This window comes from Pteronotus mesoamericanus, unplaced genomic scaffold, assembly GCF_021234165.1.
Source record: "Pteronotus mesoamericanus isolate MK-2021 breed Mesoamerican mustached bat unplaced genomic scaffold, CSHL_Meso_final contig_90, whole genome shotgun sequence".
NCBI lineage: Eukaryota > Metazoa > Chordata > Mammalia > Chiroptera > Mormoopidae > Pteronotus > Pteronotus mesoamericanus.
The window spans coordinates 41,777,804-41,796,609 of NW_026555277.1; the positions used below are offsets into that span (position 1 = coordinate 41,777,804).

Here is an 18,806-nt window from a genome sequence, read left to right on the forward strand (position 1 = left end):
TTAATCTTCACTACAACTTAGAGCTGCATGCGTTGGTATGTTACTTAAGACTCTCAACTTCATTTTTGCCATTTTGTAAAGTGAGGCTATTATCCATCTTAGGTTATTGTAAGGATTAAAATAATGTAGAATTTAATATCTAGCACCCAATATAAAAATGAGGTCCTTTCCCCCACATGATTTAAACTTTGGGTTCTTAATAATAGCTGTGGGAAGCCCACAGAGAAATACCCCAAAGAAGAAGCTTAAAGTTACTGCAATCTCTAGCCCTTGGACATTTTTTCAACTCTGGACCCAGCAGAAAGACATTATTTGGGAAATACGTCTCAAGAACTCTTGAGAATTTCTATCCTCAAGGATACAGAAAAGAAGACAAGTTGAACTTGGTATCTTAGTCTTAATACCAGTCTTTGGGACTATGAAACAGAAGGGACTCAAACAGTCTCATCCACCTCGACTACCTCCCCACCTTCCACCTCCCTGCTCCGAGCTAAGAGAATTCCAAGTCTTCATCTTAAAAAGGTGCGGGAACTTTGTACATTAAATGTGACAAAAATAATGTGCAATTACTTTATGCGAAACCAACAACAGGAACTGTACGCTGGTCAGGTGAGCTTCAGAGCTGCATTGCTTCACCAGGATCATCTTTGCTTATTTCCACCGGGGTCTGAAGAGAAAAAGGTCAGGAGGGCCATGCTTAGCTTTTGCCAGGGATGGGCTGAAGTGATTGTCCTCTTTACCAAGGGCAGGCAAGCGTAGCTGTGTCCAGTTCTGTCACCTAATGCCTCCGATCTCAGTTGCCAGAGGGGCTTAGTAGTAGGGGAGCTGACAAGAGGCAGAGAAAGGACACATACACAAGGTCCCACAGGAGGAGAGAGGATAGAGACACGTGCCGCCTGAACCATTGCAGAGCAGTGTTTGCCTGAGGGATAGTTAAGTGTGGTTTGCCGTGTGGGCTAATCTAAGAAATGGTACTGAAGGCTGAACACACAAAATGTCCCATGAGGACAGCCTAAGTCATCCACGTCAGACAGCTTTGACCCTGGGTCTGAGAAATCGTTAACTCTACCCTTCCAGTTTCTTTGAAACTGAAAAAGAACAGAGACTCTTAAGAAAATATGTATGAAAGGGAGGTAACTCTCCCAACTTAGCAAAGTAATAATAATAGAAGTAGGCAAGCTACATAACTTTTTTTTTTAACAAAGAAAAGGGTATTTGTTTCTAAAGTTACTACAGTTGGATTTTGATGTTTAGTTCATTTATCTCGGGGAATACATTTTGAAGTCAGAATAGAGAACAAAGCTGATGGCACACTTACCCCTCCTGGGGGATACTTATATCCCTTCCACATTGTTCCTGCAATGAGAAGCATCCATAAAATCACAATCATTGTGGGCTTCTGGCTCAGCTGGTGGTGCGTGCAGGGGAAAACGGGTGGTTCTGAAAGGTGTCTTCTATTCCCTGAGTCCTGGGAACTGGGCTGTCTTCATTCAAAGCCTGATGGTGGACCCAGCATGATAGCTCCTGGCCGAGGGACTTCGTGGTCTAGTCTGAACTGAAATGGCTTGCCATGGCCATTTGGGGGGACAGAGCTCAGCTACCGATTGTGACATCAGCTCCTGTGACCTTGCGGACCAGTCAGAGTGCGTAGCTACGGGACGGCTGGCCAGGATGCCAGGTGTGTTGGAGCTAAGGAACCCTTATCAGAAGAGCCCTGTTCTCTGGTGACCCTATGTGGTTGGGATCTAGCTGGCATCAGACCTTTATTAACTCATCACCTGTCACAATTTTGACGTTTGGCTTTATGCAATCAAATGGAAAAAAAATTCCTATTAAAACACAAAACAAAAAATACCCTCGATTAATTGGGAGGATTAAGTGGCTAGGTATGTTATGAGCAATTACTTTACATACAGTTGTTAGACTATGCAAAGAAGAAAAATCTTGCATTTTGCAAAGTAGCACAATTAAACCTTCATGCAAGGTAAGCCCCCTCACAACTTCCCTCAGAAGGGACGAGAAGGAAAGTGGGCTGTTATGCTCATTTCACAGCTGGAGAAAATGAGCCACAAGATAGTTTCAGTCGTTTGGTCAGGAAACGGTAGTGGCTCAGCTGAACAAGTACCCTGGGCACCCATTCGCATCCCCACCCCTACAGAGGTCTGACTGTGTGGTGCCAATCATCTCTCATAGGATGAGAGAGATGGAGGGGAAAAAAAAAAAGAACTACCATTGTGCCTTGCTCTTAGCATATCTGGGGCTGGGATTTGATATCCATGCCTTGCAGAGTAGCTTCCCAGAAAACCTGCTCCTGCAGTCAGTACAATACTAAAATTCAGAGTTAAGTTTCTTTAACTATGGGAACATCTTTGAAAAAAACAGGTCTGAATGAAACAGGGTGGGATATGGGAAACCCAGAGGGGGACAGTTTGCTAAAAGGACACTGTTATTAACGTTTGCTACAGGCAAGCTGGGCTAGTGGAATGAATGCGAGAGGCTATTAAGTTCAGAGATCTACACTGACTTCCCAGTTTCACAAACAAGTTGGTCTGTGTGGCCTTGGATAAACAGTTAAGGTTGTTGCCAAAGTAAATCTTTGTTGACGGGTTCATAATTTTCCTTAGTTGTTAGGTTAGCATATACTAAATGCTAATTGTCAAGTTTTGCATTAAAGGCTTTACATGAATTCCCAAATGTAATCCTCACAAAAAATAGTAAGATACTAAGATAACTCCATTACGCAGATGAAGAAACTGAACTTAATCACAGAGATTAAATTTACCCAAGTCGCTTAGCTAGTAAGTTTCAAAGTTAGGACTTGAACCAAATTCACGTTAACTCCAGTTTCTGGATCTGCCAAAGGGGGCATTAAAAATGCTGGTCCACTTTATTATAGAGTTTGTGAGGAGGAAATAAGTTAAAAGATAGGAACAGTCTTTGAAGAGAATATGTCTTTTCAAAGCAGACCAGTGTAGTTATTGACAAATCTTTAAATTCTCGTCTGCTGTCCTCAGCAGCGCTCCCCAAATTCTCTTTCCCTACCATCTATTTCCAATCATTCCCTCTTCCATAGTTTATTATCTTGTCCAGAGAACTATAAACTCTCCACTGAGATGTCAGGGTGCAACCAAGTTCTCTGGAGAGGGAGGAATCCCACCCAACAGGCCTGATCACTCACAGTTGTAGATCTTCATCCAAAGCCTGGCTGCTCTGTCGTGCCTTGCTCTCCTGAACAGGCCACCTCTCTTTCCACCTCAGAGTTGGAGCCTGAGTCAGAAAGAAATTTAAAGGTAGACATGGCTCTACTCATTGGCCCAGTAGGCAACTGCCTCTGTTTGGGACTGGAATGGCCGCTGAAAAGTCCGCCCCCCAAGGCCCACCTTCCCTCTCCTGATCAGTAACCGCTGATCCACTTGGCCTGAAATCCAGAAGTGGAGCACGATCTCCAACAGATCACTTATAAATTCCATAATGCTTTGGAATAAGTGACATTACATATGCCGAATGGGAGGGGAGACTTAAAGATGCCCCAATGAGTTGGGAAGTAGCCTGGGAAACTAACTTTGTTTCCAGACCTCTAATTAGTGGTGAAGCTCAACTGTCTTTCCCACTTGGTCAGAAACCCCAGCTGGGAGGGTCAGCCTGGGCCAGGACTGACTACCAGAGATTTACAGGTAGGGTCATGACTTACCATGAACTCTGGAAAGGCACCCATGTAACATGCAAGGCCAACGAAAAGCATCCAGCCAAGCACGATCATGATAAAACAATTTTAAAGACACAATTGCACAGTGAAAGATTCTTTACCAAGACCTTGGTAAAGGAGTATGCTCATGAAACCCTCAGGTGGCAGAGCTCTCACATGTCAGTTCCAGCCCTTGGCTCTAAGGGATCCGCAACTCCCTAGTGGAGAGATTGGAGTCTAGTAGGGCATTGTGACATCATTGGTCACATGACCCATGCTCACACCAAATCAGATCATGTAATTCCTCCGTTCAAAACCCTCTAGTAGCTTCCTCTTTCCAAGTAAAAGTTTAACAAAGAAAAAAGCAGCCCCTGACATTAGAACTAATCTGACCCAGTTGGGTCTCGGTGTTGTTAGCTGATCTGGCACCCATAGCTAGGTTGTGTGACTCTCTTGTGGCGATAACAATCTCACAGAAAACCAACATCAGATGGGTCATTCAGACCATGATAAAATGAGACAAAACAAGTCCACTTCATAACTTTGTTTAAGCAGATAAAAAGCAAGGTCACTGTACAACCCATGAAATACCAAACATCCTCTTCTCTGCTAATATGAGTGACTGCTGCTTCTTTACCCATCACAGCTGTCATTGCTCTAGTTTGTCCATCTTATAGATATCTGAGATACCCAATCATAGAATTGTCCTTTCTAATAGCACCCAATCCGAAGTGAAGCTTTGCTTCCTTAAACCCTCCCCCAAGTCACCTAAAGCGCAAATTCTATTATAATAGGTCCTTTTCAACACTCTTAGTGAGCTGTCTCAATGGTTGTCTACACTATCTATTCCCTCCCTGCAAGGAGTGTGGGTGTGTGTCTGCTGGTCTCTGGCTGAAGGGAACTGACAAGCCAGAGTCACAACTGTCTACACACACATTGGCTCTCAGATTTTATCACGCATTTGATTAACCCAGGCTTCTTAAAACAGAGTGCTCTATCCTGACCTCCAGAGTTTCTATTTTTGTATATCTAAGGTAGGGGTCTATAATCTGTATTTTTAACAAGTTCCAGGTGCTGCTGAGACTGTAAGTCTGGGGACTGCATTAGAGGAATCACTGCCTTAAAACCATCTGTGGCTCCCTCTTATTTCTCTGATTTAGCCACCTTCTGCTTCCTTTCCTCTTACTTCATTCTATTCCAGCCCTACTGGCCTTGCTGTTTTGAGCCTCCCCAAACTCATGCCTGTCTTAGGACTGCCTTGAATGTCCTCTATGCATATGAAACGCTTACTGTTTAACCTCTCAGCGGGATCTACCCCATCTCCTTACCCTGCCTTTTAAAAATTTATTCTCATAACATTTAATTACCTTCTAACATGGAGTCTAATTTGCTTATTTATTATATTTGTTGTCTTGCTCTCTTCCTACTCTTGAAAGAATGACAGCCTTAGGACAGCTGGTATTTTTGTTTCTTTTGTTCACTTCTGTATCGAGACCTAAAAAAAATGTCAAATAGTCAATGCTCAAAAAAAGTTTGTAGAATGGATAAATGCTCCTTCCAGCCCTTCACTTTGTTCTCCTAATTGAGCCACAGAATTCCTGCCTTTGGATCTTCCTAATACACTTAAAGTGTCCAGCTCCTGCGAGCTTTTAGGCCCAATGGCTCAAACCAGGAATACAAAGCAGCTAACTCACAAGTCAAGGAGACCAAGTAAAGCCACCATATTGCATATCTTCACCTTCTCCAGATGACCTTATCCACCAATCTACTCCTCTCTTGTTTTCAAAGTCTTTTTCTCACCTGGCGTTTTACCCTCTCTACACCAACATGCTTATGGCACCGCCCTTCCCTGTTAAGAAAAGCAACTCCTCCCCCGCTGCCTCATCCTCACAACGCTATCCCTATCTCCCATTTTTTTTGACAACGCTCCTACTGGCTCCGTTTTCCTTTTCTAGCTCCTTGAAATTGTGGGTTTGAAATTTCATTACCTCTTTCTTCCTAAATCCAATTACAATATTCGGTCTTGATCTTTTTCGATACTCTGCTGAATATAACACAGCATTCTAGATACTCCCTTCCAGAACCTTTACTGCTTCTCTTCAGGTTCCTTCTATTCGTCTCTGAACAGATGTCCCCAAGTTTCTTTCCAGCAAGCTAGAGCGTAGTTCCCTACGCGCCAACGAGTTTCTGTGGTCCTCCGGGTTCTAGCCGGAGCGAAGATCAGATCCCCCGCAGAGCCACCGCTGCCGAGTCCGGGGCGTTGAACGCGCGTTGACTTTCGAGTCTGGGAAGGGGCGGGGCCTTAGAGCTCTCGGGAGGTTTGGTCCTCGGCGGCCGCCGTCCGAGAGCCGGTGCCAAAGGAGGTCCAGGGGCTGGGGTCGCGGAACCTGACTCGGGAACCTGGCTGGAGATGGAATTCGACTGCGAGGGTCTGAGACGGCTGCTTTGCAAGGTGCGGGCAGCCTGCCGTGTCGGGTCTGGGGACCCGCGGTCCTAGGGGCTCTTCCACCTGCCGGGCTACCTCCTCGCGGCGTATTCCCTTTTGGAGCGGAGGGGTGTTGGCCTGAAGTTGCCTGCGGAGAATGGCCCTGGGGAAGCCACTGGCCTCTCGCTCCCAAGCCCAGGGCTCTGGCTCCACCCGCGACTCTGAGGTCTTCCAACCTCCACGGAACTCCGAGGTCCAGTCTCCACCCGGTGTGAGACCTTCCTTTGCCTCCAGCTTCCCTTGGTCTCAAATAGCTTCCAGCACTCGCCTGTCCCTTTAACCACTCCCTTTTCTCTTTGCTAAAATTGCCTGTCCCATTTTTCTTGACTGCAGCGCTCTGCCTTTGTATGACCCAACTCAGATGTCACTCCCTGGAAGATAGAATCATTTCCTTCTCTCTACTTGCTTTCAGAAATGTCCATTATCACATTGTGGAGTAATTCTTGATTTACAAACTTTACTCATACTTCTGAACTCGTTGATGCCCGACACGGTGCTTCACCTCGCTCTGTGCCTGTCAAAAACGGAGGTGCTCAATAACAGCGCAGTGAATCAAAAGACCCGAAACAGACTTAGGGGTGAAGACAGGGCTTGAAAGCCCAGAGGAGAACCTCTTCATGTTGAAAGGTTAAGTGGAAGGGCTGACCCAGAAGTCTGACCTACGTTTTTGGGGCATGATATAGCGCCAGTTTCCGGGTCAGTCTTGGCTCTCTGATTCTCCACCAGTGTATAGTCTGAGGCGTCCCCGCTTTTCACTGGTTTTCTAGTTAAGTGATTGTTATGCTTCTTAAGACTTCCCTCATGTGAAAACCATCCGTTTGTGGCCTTTTTGTTGTTGTTGTTGTTGGATTTGTCTATCTTTGTTAGGGCAGTTTGCACACCCGTGCGAGATTCTAAGCCTCGTGATTGAAATTGTTTATATATATAAGCGGTTTAAATTATTTTATCTACCGGGACAGGTGTAGATCTTGTAAGAAGTATCATCATCCTTAGAGTTACACCCTTTCTATCGTCTGTTCTGACAACATGGACTTTTAAAAAATCAGTCTATATGAAATTTTTAAATGAAGAAAAAGTGTATTGTCTGGTGACAGGAATTGTTAAAATTGATAGTGGAAAAAATTTAATAATTTTGGTGGAACTGGAATGAAGGAAAAAGACAAAAGAGTGATTTTTCTCAAGGGTGGGAATAGACTTGTAGAAGATTTTTATTTTATTTTATCATCAATGCATAGCAAAGTCTGGCACATAGGTGCTTGATATTTGTTGGATGTGTAAATTAAGGAAACCAGTTAGAAACAAGTCAGTCGTGCTAATATTTCTGAAGTCCCTTAGCCCTTGTACTAGGCAAATAATATACTAACTTGATATCTAGAAATAATTTTAGTGCTGAAAAATCTGTGAATATGTTAAAATCAAGCAACTATATGGAGAATGTGAACATTTTTATTGAAAACAAGTAAAACATTAAACATTTCAACCTACATAAATATTCCAATTTCATGGATATAGAGAAGTCCGTTATCCCCAAATTGATCTTTAAAGTCAATATAATTCCAATCAAAATTCTAATAGGTTACTTTGTTCACTTTCAAGCTAGTTCTAAAATTCATTTTGAAGAGCATTAGGCCAAGAATAATCGCCATTCTTACAGAAGAAGAGTAGGTGTGGCGACTTGCTCTACCAAATGTCAAGACTAGTGATTAAGATTTAGGGTGGTATTGGCATAGGACAGACAGATCTCCAGTGGAATAAGACTAGAGGGCTTAGAATCACATTCACACGTTTGGAAATGCAATATGAAACAAAGGAAGTGCTGTGGATAACTACAGAAAGGAGGATACAGGGAAAAATCATTATCCATGTGGGAAAAACATAAACGTAGATTCCTACCTTTTACCAAATTTAAAAAGTCCCTGTGAATTAAAGATCTAAATATAAATGACAAAATTTAAAACATATAGAGATAAATGTAGGGGAGAATCTTTATGGATTCGGAGCATACAGACATTTTTAAAAAGTAAGATATAAAATGCTCAGACTGATACATTTGACTGCATTCAAATTAGGAACTTCTAGATTTCAAAAGACATGAAGAGAGTGAGGAGTCAAAATACAATCTTAGAGAAGAATTTTGTAACATATAACTTGACAAAGTATTGATACCCAGAATATATAAATTACACACTTATAAATCAATAAAACCAAGAGAAAATTGGACAAAAGATATGAATAATCATTAAAAAAACAACAGCTAAAGAAGAACCAGAGAAATGAATGTTGCTCAACCCGTTAGTAATTGTGGAGAAGCAAATTAAGGCCGTGGTAAAACACCATTTCCCCTTACTCAGCTGGCATAAATTAAGATAATTTCAAATGATTTGGAGGTTGTGGATGAATTGGAATTTTAAGCACTCCTGGTGGTTAAACGGTTATTTAACCATTTTAGGAAACAATTTGGCCTTATTTTATTGATTTGATTATGTGTTTTATGTCCCATTTACCTCGTGGTAGATACCAGAGAAAATTCAGAGTATATGAAGCCAGAGACATTTGTAGAATTATTTATAACTAAAAATTAGAAACAACCCACATGTGCACTGACAGAAAACATTGGGTGAATATACAATATTCACACATGCGGCAGTGAAAATGAATGAGCTACAACGTGCAACAATACAAATGAATTTTAGATTATTGAGTGAAAAAAATCAGGCTGTGTACAAAATTACATTTTGATAAAATGAAGAAGCAAAACTAAACAAAAATTAAACAATGAACTGTGTTTAGGGATACACAGGGGATAAAACTATGGACGGTAAAAGCAAAGGGACGTGAGTACACAATTCAAGGAAGGCAGTTGAATGGTCAAAGAAGGAATACTCAGGCAGATGTGATGGTATTGGAAAGGTCTGTGTTGTGCAGTACAGTAGCCACTAGCCACTGTGGCTATTTAAATTATTAAAATCAGATAAAATAAAAATTTGTGTCTGACTCACACATGCCACATTTCAAGTGTCAATGGCCACAAATGGATGTGGCTGTTGTATTGGATAACACACATACAGATCCTTTCCATCACGGCAGAAAGTTCTGTTAGCACTGTTCTAGATAATAATGTGGGTGGGTTAGTGCTTGGGTGTTTATTATTTTTCAAATGTGTGTATGTGTATATTCATATATGTTATTTAGTTTGTATTAAATATTAAGTTATAAAAAATTCTCTGATTCCCTAATTCCTATTTCCTACTCCCCTGGCTGAGTTACCTTGATCAGGTAACTTAACCTAGATTTGCTCACTCATAAGATGGTAAGATTGGTCTTGATCTGGAGGATTCCTTCCTGCTAAAAAATTTTTTATGAAATGATGACACAAAGTATTCCTCAATGTTCCCTACATTTGAGCAATGTCATAAGAGTATTCTTGATTTATAAATATCAGTCTACTAAATAAACATACTTTAATATATTAGGTACAGTTAAGATTTTAGTAACATCAATTTTGCAATCTTACTAATTTTTGTGACAGTATAATTGCCTTAGTTTTAGAGTCTCATGGGCGATTTTGCCTCTTTAGTGACACACCTGCACTCTTTAAGCATATGACATTATCTGAGGCACATTTCCTTAGAGAATATTATACAGATTTCTCTTAGTACAGGAGCAGTAATGGAATATGTCTTAATGTTGCATTAAGAAGATATATTTTGTTTCATATAGTGGAAATGACCTGAATATTTTTTTAAAAGACATAAAATAGAGCTTTACTTCTTTGGACATCAAAAAGACAAATCACATATTTGACTTATCATGGTGACTTGGGTTTTCACGCCCTAAGGAAGAGTGCTTTTGCCCTTTTTGAACAAACTTTTGTAGCAGTTTTGCAATTCATTCAATTCTGGTATATAGTTATTTCTTTAGCTATTAATAATCATATTTTCTCTGAATGTTAAGGATCTAGAAAACAGCTTATAATGTTAAGTAGAAGACAAAACAAAAATTGTTTTGTTTATATAAATGTATATTCCAGGTGACAACAATGCAGCCTTTTGTACGCCTGTGTACTGTTTGGAGTTGGGACGATTTCATTCACTTTTGTTTATCCTGGATCAGGGACTCTGAATCTGGGTCTCCTTTCACTCTGCTGTAGTTAATACTGATCAGTTCTTAGTTTTGTTGCTCAGTCCTGTGGATCACAATTGCTTCCTATATCCACTGTACTCAGGTCAATCTGCCTCTTTGTTAAATGCCACCCAACCAGCTTATCTTTATTAAAGGCATACCCTGTGCTACATACTGTAGGGAGATTCAGAGATGAAGAGGTGACTCCTGTCCTCAAATGGTTAATGGTAATAGCCTTTTTCTTCTACCAAATTCTTTCCCATCTTAAAATGACCTTACAGGAAGAGAAGTATCTTCCCTGTAATTTTCTGTACTGTTCTAGACCCTGAGGTGAATTGTAGATAGCTTTTCCTTGAGGCCTTTGTGTAATTTAGGTAGGCTTTATGTTGTTTCATTGTTTCTGGTCTGTACATCTTTGTATACATATTTTGATATCTCACTTTTACATATGTTAATCATGAGATCCTCATAAACATGTGTTGATGTTGGTAGGCAGTAGAGCTATCTCTCTTCTGCAGATAAAAAATTTAAGACTCAGAGAGGAAACAGGATCAATTAGCAGTCATTCCCCATTTCCTCCCAATCTCCTCCAGCCCTGCACACCCACTCATGTACTTTCTGTTTCCATGGATTTGCCTACTCAGGATATTCCATGTCTGTCACACACCGTGTGGCCTTTTGTGTCTGGTTTCTTTCACTTAGCACGTTTTCAAGGTTCATCCATGTGGTAGCATGTATCAATCAGTTCTTTATTTTTATGACTGAATATTTCCATTTTATGGATAGATCACATTTTATCCATTCATCAGTTGGTAGACATTTGGATTATTTTCACTTTTTGCCTGTATGAATAATGCTGCTGTGAACAGTTGTGCACAAGTCTTTGTGTGGGCATACGTTTTCATTTTTCTTGGGTATATACCTCAGAATGAAATTGCTGGGTTGAATGATAACTCTGTGTTTACTCTTTCCAGTAAATGCTAGACTCTTTTCCAAAGCAGCTCACCACTGCACCACCAACAGTGGTATATGTATATGAGGGTTCTGATTTTTCCACAATCTCTCCCACACTTGTTATTGTCTGTCTTTTTAAAATTATAGTCTGTATTTTTATTGTAGTATGACTCTTCCAGTTTTTTTTTCATTCTTTTTAAAGATTGTTTTGGCTGTTGTGGGTTCCTTGAGTCTCCATATGAATTGAAGAACAGTTTAAAAAATTTTTGCAAACAAATAAAAAAAAGCCCGCTGGGATTTTGATAAAGATCGTTGGCTATTGACTCTGTTGGGAGCATTGTCATCTTAATGTTAAGTCTTCTGCTCTATTACCAAGGAATAGCTTTCTATTTATTTATACCTACTTTAATTTCTTTCAACAATATTTCATAGGTTTTAGAGCCTAGGTTTTGCATCTTGTTAAATTTATTCTGAAGTACTTTATTCTTTTTGATGCTGTTGTAAATGTAATTGTTTTCTCAAATTCATTTTTAGAATAATAATAGACTCTTAACATACTTTTTTTTCTTTTATTTAATCCTCAGCACAAGTCTGTGAGGTGGGTATTATTTCTCTTTGCAAATGAGAAAATCAGTTCAAAGGAATTAGATGATTTTGCCCACAGGGCAACCAAGGTAGTGTTCCTGGGAGTGCATCTGGATGAACGAGCAGACACTTCACTCAGCCTGACTGCGCACCTTTGCATGCTTTCTGTTCTCCCTTTGAAACCCAAGGTGCAGCACCAGGAGGGTTGGAAGGGAAATCCAGGGTGTCTCCAGTGAATGAATGAGGTGTTCAAGAATAAGAGTTGGATCTTAAACAACGATGACAGGAGCGATAGGTACATCCTGCCCTACTTCTTAAGCCTTCAGGAGGTGTTTGGAGGCAGTATGATTTCGTGATTAAAGGCGCAGGTCCTAGGTTTGAGCTCTGGCTTTGCTACTTAACTTACTATCTAATTCAGCAGGTTATTTTGATCCTCAGCTTTCACTTTCATCTTCATAAGGCCATTATTAAAAGGGCTAAATCAAATACTATTCATGTTTGTAAAAGTCAGAGCCTAGAGCGTAGTATACATAGTAAGTGTTCAGTTAAATGTTAATTGTAATTGTTCTGTTGCCTATAGATTTATTCTTAGTCCGTGTTCATTTTTCTCTTTTCAGTACAAGTTCAGGGATCTAACTGTGGAAGAACTAAAGAATGTCAATATGTTTTTCCCACATTTCAGATATTCCATGGACACCTATGGTAAGAATCACATTCTCTAGTTTTTGCTATATTATATAAACTGTTAATTATTTCTTCCTGGAGAGCTACAAAATTACAATTTCTCATTTCTCTCTTTTATCCCCTGATTTTGAACTGCACTTTGTGTCCTGTATCTCTGAGGAAATTTAAGTTACAATTTATACTGTATTAATTTTCTATCGCTGCCATGACAAATTAGCAGAAATTCAATGGCATAAACTAACACATATTTGCTATCTTACAATTCTATAGGCCAGAAGTCCAGCACAGGTCTCCGTAGGTTAGAAGTCTGGGCTAAAAATCAAGGTGCTGGCAGATCTCAGTTCCTTTCTGAAGGCTCTGGGAGAGAATCCATTTCCTCGCCTTTTGTCACCTTCTAAGGGTCACCCTCAGTCTTCGGCCCCAGGTCTCCTTCATCTTCAAAGCTAGCAGTGCCGCCTCTCTCTCACTGTCCTTCCACAGTCACGTCACCCTCTGTCCACAGCTAGGAAAATTCTCAGCTTTTAAGGACCAATGTGATTAGTTTAGTTCTCATGTAATACAGAATAATTTCACATCTCAGCGTTCTGAACTGAATTACATCTAAAAAGCCTCTTTGCCAAGTAGGGTTAACATATTCACAGGTGCTGAGGATTAGGGTATTGGAGATCTTTGGAGGCCATTATTTTGCCTACCACATACATAGATGGTTGATTTAAAATTATTAATAACAAAGTTTTAGTTACCTTGTTCACTTAATATAGAGTGTCTGGCTACCTAAGAAAGATTCTACTTTACTGTCTTTCAAAAATTCCTGACCACAGCCCACACTGGGAAATACATTTTATATTATGACCTCATATATACATAACTAAAATATCGTGGACACTCTGACATTTTCTCTTCTGTTCATTTCGTTCCATTTAAAAACAAATGCTGATTAAGACTCGCTAAATGAATTTCAGGACCCATGAATTAGTCAAAACACATAGTTTTGAAAAACTTTTTTGTTCTACGTGAGTATGTTTTAGATTTGAATTAGTTTGGGTTAAGGAAAAGTAATTCAGATTTATATCTTGAGGAATCTTCTTGAGGAAGATTTGTATCTTGAGAAATTTTGAGAAGTTAATGAAGTATTTCTTAGGAATAGCTAATTTTATATGTGGAAGAAATTATTAGATTCTGGCCCATCTGTGACTAGCCTGTTTTGATTGACAAAGAGGCTTTTTAGATGTAATTAAGTTAAGGACCCTGACATGGGAAATTATCCTGTATTATAGGAGTAGGACTAACCTAATCACATTGGTCCTTAAAAGCAGAGAAAGTTTCTAGCTGTGGATAGAGGGATATTTGACTACAGAAGGACAGTGAGAGAGATGCGGCACTGCTAGCTTGAAGATGAAGGAGACCTGGAGCCGAAGAATGAGGGTAACCTTTAGAAGGTGACAGAAGGCGAGGAAATGGATTCTCTCCCAGAGCCTTCAGAAAGGAACAGATTTGCCAAAGCCTGGGATGGGGAATGTAACAGCTACTACTTACCGAGTGTCAGATATGCTTCCAAAGGTTTTATCTGACATACATATTTTTTTACAACCAAAGCTGTAAGTTAAGTATTATCATCTTTATTTTTCAGATAAAGAAACCAAGACTCAGAGTTTAAGTAAAGTGCTCAAGATTACACAACTAGTTAGGGAGAGAGTTGGGGTTTGTACCCATGTCTGTCTTCCCCCTCTGCCTGAAAATTGCTTGTTCCTTTAAAGTGTGTTTCTTTATTATACAGATTTATTACTCCAGTTACTTCTTATTCTCATTTCACCTTGTCTAGAGAAGGTGAGCTATGGTGCCCTTAGACCCTCAAGCTATGAGATTTATATTGTCAATGTATATTTTATTGAAGACAATGATAGTCATTCATCTTAATCACTTTATTTTAGATTTTTTAATAATTTAATTGGATAATAAATATTTATACCTATAGTTTCTCTACCACATTTCTAGGCTATTCTGTGTCCCTGAGTAACAATCCCTGTTCCACACCTCTTTCCATTTTAATTTCTGCTGTGGAGTGATCTCTTCACCCATTGTTACCTTTCATTTATGTATTATAGTTCAAGGTAAACATTTGTACTTTTGTACTGTCTTGGACTTGAGTCTTCTGCGAGCTTGATTTCCTCTTTTCCCTTTCTAATAGACATCAAATCTACTTGGATTTTTTTTTTTCCCCACTAAATAACAGTTACTGAGGTACTAAAAGGAATACATTCCAAGGCAGTATGATAGTTCGAAGCCAAGATAGCCTTTCCTGTGTTCAGTTCAGAGATTAGAACATTAGTTCTCCACCAGTGTGTCCCAGTTATTGATGGGTAACTTGAAATTTCAGGGATTTGAAGATTGAATAAAGATTGAGAATAATGGAGTTAGAACAACCAAGGAAGATAATTATTGATCTTTGTAAAAGGTCACTCTAAAAAATAAAGCTAACAGTTTTTTCTGATTATAAAAGTTATAATCTGATTTCTGAACGTGATTGTAACTGATTTCTTACATGTGACAATTATTTGATAATGTCCCCACATTTTATAATCCTTTGTTTTTTTTTCACATTGTCTTATTAGATCTTTATGACAACTTTATTATGCAGTATTATTATCTTTTTTTCATGGATGATCAAACTGAAGGCCAAAGAGATTAAAGTAACCAAAAATCACATGCCTCTAAGTGGAGAAGGTGGACCTAGAACTTGGGATTTCATATCAAAGTCCTGGTTTTTTCACCTACTCTTTCTGCTTTCTAAGAAAAAAACATTTAGTAATTTCCCTTTGTCAACATTTTCACTGATTCCTAGATTGTGGTATTTAGAAATTGTATGTTTCTGTAAATGTGTATGTGCATATGCATGTTATCTGCCATTGGGTCAGCTTTGACTCCTGGTGACCCTACTTTAATGCCCTTCTTCCAACTTCTGGCTGCATATTTTGAGGCTCTTTTTTTCCTTTCAGTTTTCAAAGATGATTCACAGAAAGACTTGCTGAATTTCACTGGTACTATTCCTGTCATGTATCAGGGTAAGTGTGGAAGTTGAAAAATTGTGGGAATTTTCTAAAAGAACCGTTTAATAAAAACTTCTGTTTGTTTAGTGCCATAATATCCTCAAAGTGTTTTTACATGTGTATGGGCTATACAGAACCTTACTGAATACAGCTGACTACTGTCCCAGTCAAGGAAGGCCCAGATTAATATCAACAGATTCAATTCAATTCAGTAAATATTTATCAAATGTCAACTATGTACGCACTGCTCTGCTCAGTGCTGGAGCTCAGAGGAGAGCAAGGCAGACACAGGCCTGCTCTGCTGGAGAGTTACCACTGTTTCCCATAGCGGACTGCGGGAGCCCCCGCCTTTTTCTTCATCACATCAATGGACAGTTCCCCTGCCTTTCCCTCTATGTGATGCATCAGTATCCCTGTTCTACAGATGAAACTAAGTGTAAGCCTAGTCAAGTGATTTACCTAAGACCACGCATCTGGTATCAGGCTAGAACTTCGGACTCCCAATAGGAAAATTTAAAACATAGGGCTCATTAAAGCTCAGAGAAAGCAACACATTTTCAGTGACCTGACAGGTTAAAATAGCTAAGTGTTTTCCCAAAAAGAAAAAAAATAAATCACTAATTCCCTATACATAACTCTTGGTATTTGTCCAGACCTAGTTCCTCCAATATTCAAGAGGACTAACCTTTAAGGTAGATATTACAGGAGAATGCTTATATAGTGTGATTTGAAGAACACCAGTGAAGTGTTTGTTCCAACATATTTCTCTTAAGTGGTGCCTGAAATTTCACCATTAAAAATTTATTCCTCTTTTAAAATGCAAAGAATCCCAAGAGGGATAATGCCCAAAATCACTACTATACAGTGCTGTGCTTATAGAAAATGTTCGGTGAATAGTTGAATGAATGCATTAGTTTATTACTGACTGAAGGACTGAGGAATGAATGAAATAACTGGGCATTTGAAAAGGGGCTGAGGAGGATCTGGAAACCATGTGGGAGGAGAATAGTAGAGTTTACTGTCTCTTACAAAGTGTTGGCACTATGTAACGTGAATACATTGCCCAAAAGACACCAAGAAGCTATATGTTGGGAGACTTTTTTGACAGTATGTGCTTCATTATGGTAGTCCCTAGATTATTAGAAACTTTCCTTAATTTCTACCTCTCTATAATGACTTATTGCTGGAAGCGCACTTTAATTTTATTCTGCCTCTGTTTATGTCCCACCATAACACCTCTTTTGGCACAGGAAATGCATAGGAATTTAGTTTGGTTTTTACACATAGGAATGCACTAAAAGTAGGTAGCAATGGGCTCTGCAGAATTTGCAGCAAGGTAGGCAGGACAGGCATAAGGTTTATTTTTATTTTCCTTTCATGCTCCTCTCCTACAAAGCTGTCAGACTATTTTCTGGCTGCCTGGAGAACTTTACTCAGACCTGTTCCCCACTATTTGTGTTCTGCACTTCTTATGGTAAGATGTTAGAAATAGAGAGAAAGAATCCCTACCCACCCCAATGACTGACTGACTGACTGACTTCACAATTCTTACCCATCCCAGTAATTTCAAGGATAGGTGCATAGTAACAGAGGAGCTTCTGAATTTAAATGAATCATTGCTTAGTAGCATTTCAGTTTCTAGAACAGTGTGGGGAGGTAACAGGAGGGCGTACAAGTTATCTTAATACCATCGGTAAGATGCTCTTCATTGGCAATCCCACTCTCCTGGTGCCATGGAGTCGTGTCATTGATTCTAATGCTTGCTGGGTCTTTCAAGGTAGTGATTGTACCTCCAATACTTTTTTTATTGGCAGTACACTTTTTTTTTCCTTTGCTTTTTTTAAAATAATTTTTGGGATTGATTTTATCTGCGTTTCTCACAGTAGTTAGAGCCACTCTGTCTTCAGAACAATCACAGCACAAGAAATGTGTCACCAAGACTGCCCAGAAAGTCTGACCAGCTGAATCTTATTGTTTAAAATACACATATTCCACTCCCAAATAGTGATGTGCCTCACACAGGAATGTGTTAGCATTTACAAATCTTCTGACTAGCACAGAACCCTCTACCAACACCTTCCTTCTCATTCTTTTGGAAAGCCAAACAATCAAATCTCCCTGGCACCCTAATAGTCTTTCTATTCCCCATTTCCATCTCTCTGCACTCAGGGTGGCCTCCTAGAGCAGGGCACAGGTTGGACTGCTGGAATCAAGTCCAGCTACCCAGGTTCCGTTATCTCCTTCTCCTGTCTTGAGGGTTGGACTCTACAGGGAACCTTAGCACTCAGACCAATTCTCCACTCAACTGGGGAAGGAAACTTGGGAGGGCCAGGATTCATCCATTTGATCGGCTAACTGAAGGAGGATTCATTTTGGTAAAACTTGATTCCTGGAAGACACGTCAGTGGGTTGTTTGGGAATTTTTTTTTAAATGATGGAGGCAAGGACAAGCATCTGAGGGCTGCTGACGCACTGCCGCCCACTCAGACCAATTCCCCACTCTGATTGGGGAAGGAAATTTGAGGGGCCAGAATTCATTCATTTGATCCGTTAACTGAAGGAGGATTCGTTTTGTTAAAACTTGATTCCTGGAAAAAGGACTTGATTCCTTATGCTACTACAGTTGTGCCAATTTTCCTCCTTTCCACCCTCCAATCAGCACCCCCTACTCCCTCAGGCAATTCCCCGCACCATTGTTCATGTCCATGGGTCATGCGTATTCATGATTCGGTCTCTCTTCTTCTTTGCAAAGCTTGTTTTTTGGATTCAGTTGTTGACAGGTATGTATTTATTGCCATTTTATTGTTTGTAGTTTTGCTCTTCTTTTTCCTAAATAAGTCCCTTTAACATTTCATATAATAATGGTTTGGTGATGATGAACTCCTTCAGTTTTTTCTTGTTTGGGAAGCTCTTTGTCTGCCCTTCCATCCTAAATGATAGCTTTGCTGGGTAGAGCAGTCTTGGCTGTCAGTCTCTGCTTTTCATGACTTTGAATATTTCTTGTCAATCCCTTCTAGCCTGCAAAGTTTCTTTTGAGAAATCAGCTGACAGTCTTATGGGAACTCCCCTGTAGGTAACTAACTGCTTTTAAGAGTCTTTATCTGTAACCTTTGGCATTTTAATTATGATGTGTCTTGGAGTGGGCCTCCTTGTAGACATCTTGTTTGGGACTCTCTGTGCTTCCTGGACTTGCATGTCTATTTCCTTCACAAAATTAGGGAAGTTTTCATTCATTATTTTTTCA

The 18,806-nt window shown here is 39.8% G+C and overlaps 1 protein-coding gene and 1 long non-coding RNA gene across 2 annotated transcripts in view; one reads left to right on the plus strand and one right to left on the minus strand.

Moving 5' to 3' along the window:
* Positions 1-1,318: 1,318 nt before the first annotated feature.
* LOC129080759 (uncharacterized) lies at positions 1,319-5,872 on the minus strand. Its single transcript, XR_008530193.1, has 3 exons — positions 5,674-5,872; positions 3,179-3,267; positions 1,319-1,356 (listed from the first exon to the last, which is right to left on the minus strand). It is a non-coding gene; the product is annotated as an uncharacterized LOC129080759 (long non-coding RNA).
* A 157-nt stretch (positions 5,873-6,029) lies between these two features.
* The window catches only part of UEVLD (UEV and lactate/malate dehyrogenase domains), a 46,809-nt gene continuing 34,032 nt past the window's right edge, over positions 6,030-18,806 (plus strand). The window contains exons 1-3 of the mRNA XM_054586008.1: positions 6,030-6,137; positions 12,449-12,533; positions 15,512-15,577. Of these exons, the coding sequence (XP_054441983.1) occupies positions 6,096-6,137; positions 12,449-12,533; positions 15,512-15,577 (193 nt within the window). The 5' untranslated portion in view covers positions 6,030-6,095. The remainder of the gene's footprint in view (positions 6,138-12,448; positions 12,534-15,511; positions 15,578-18,806) is intronic.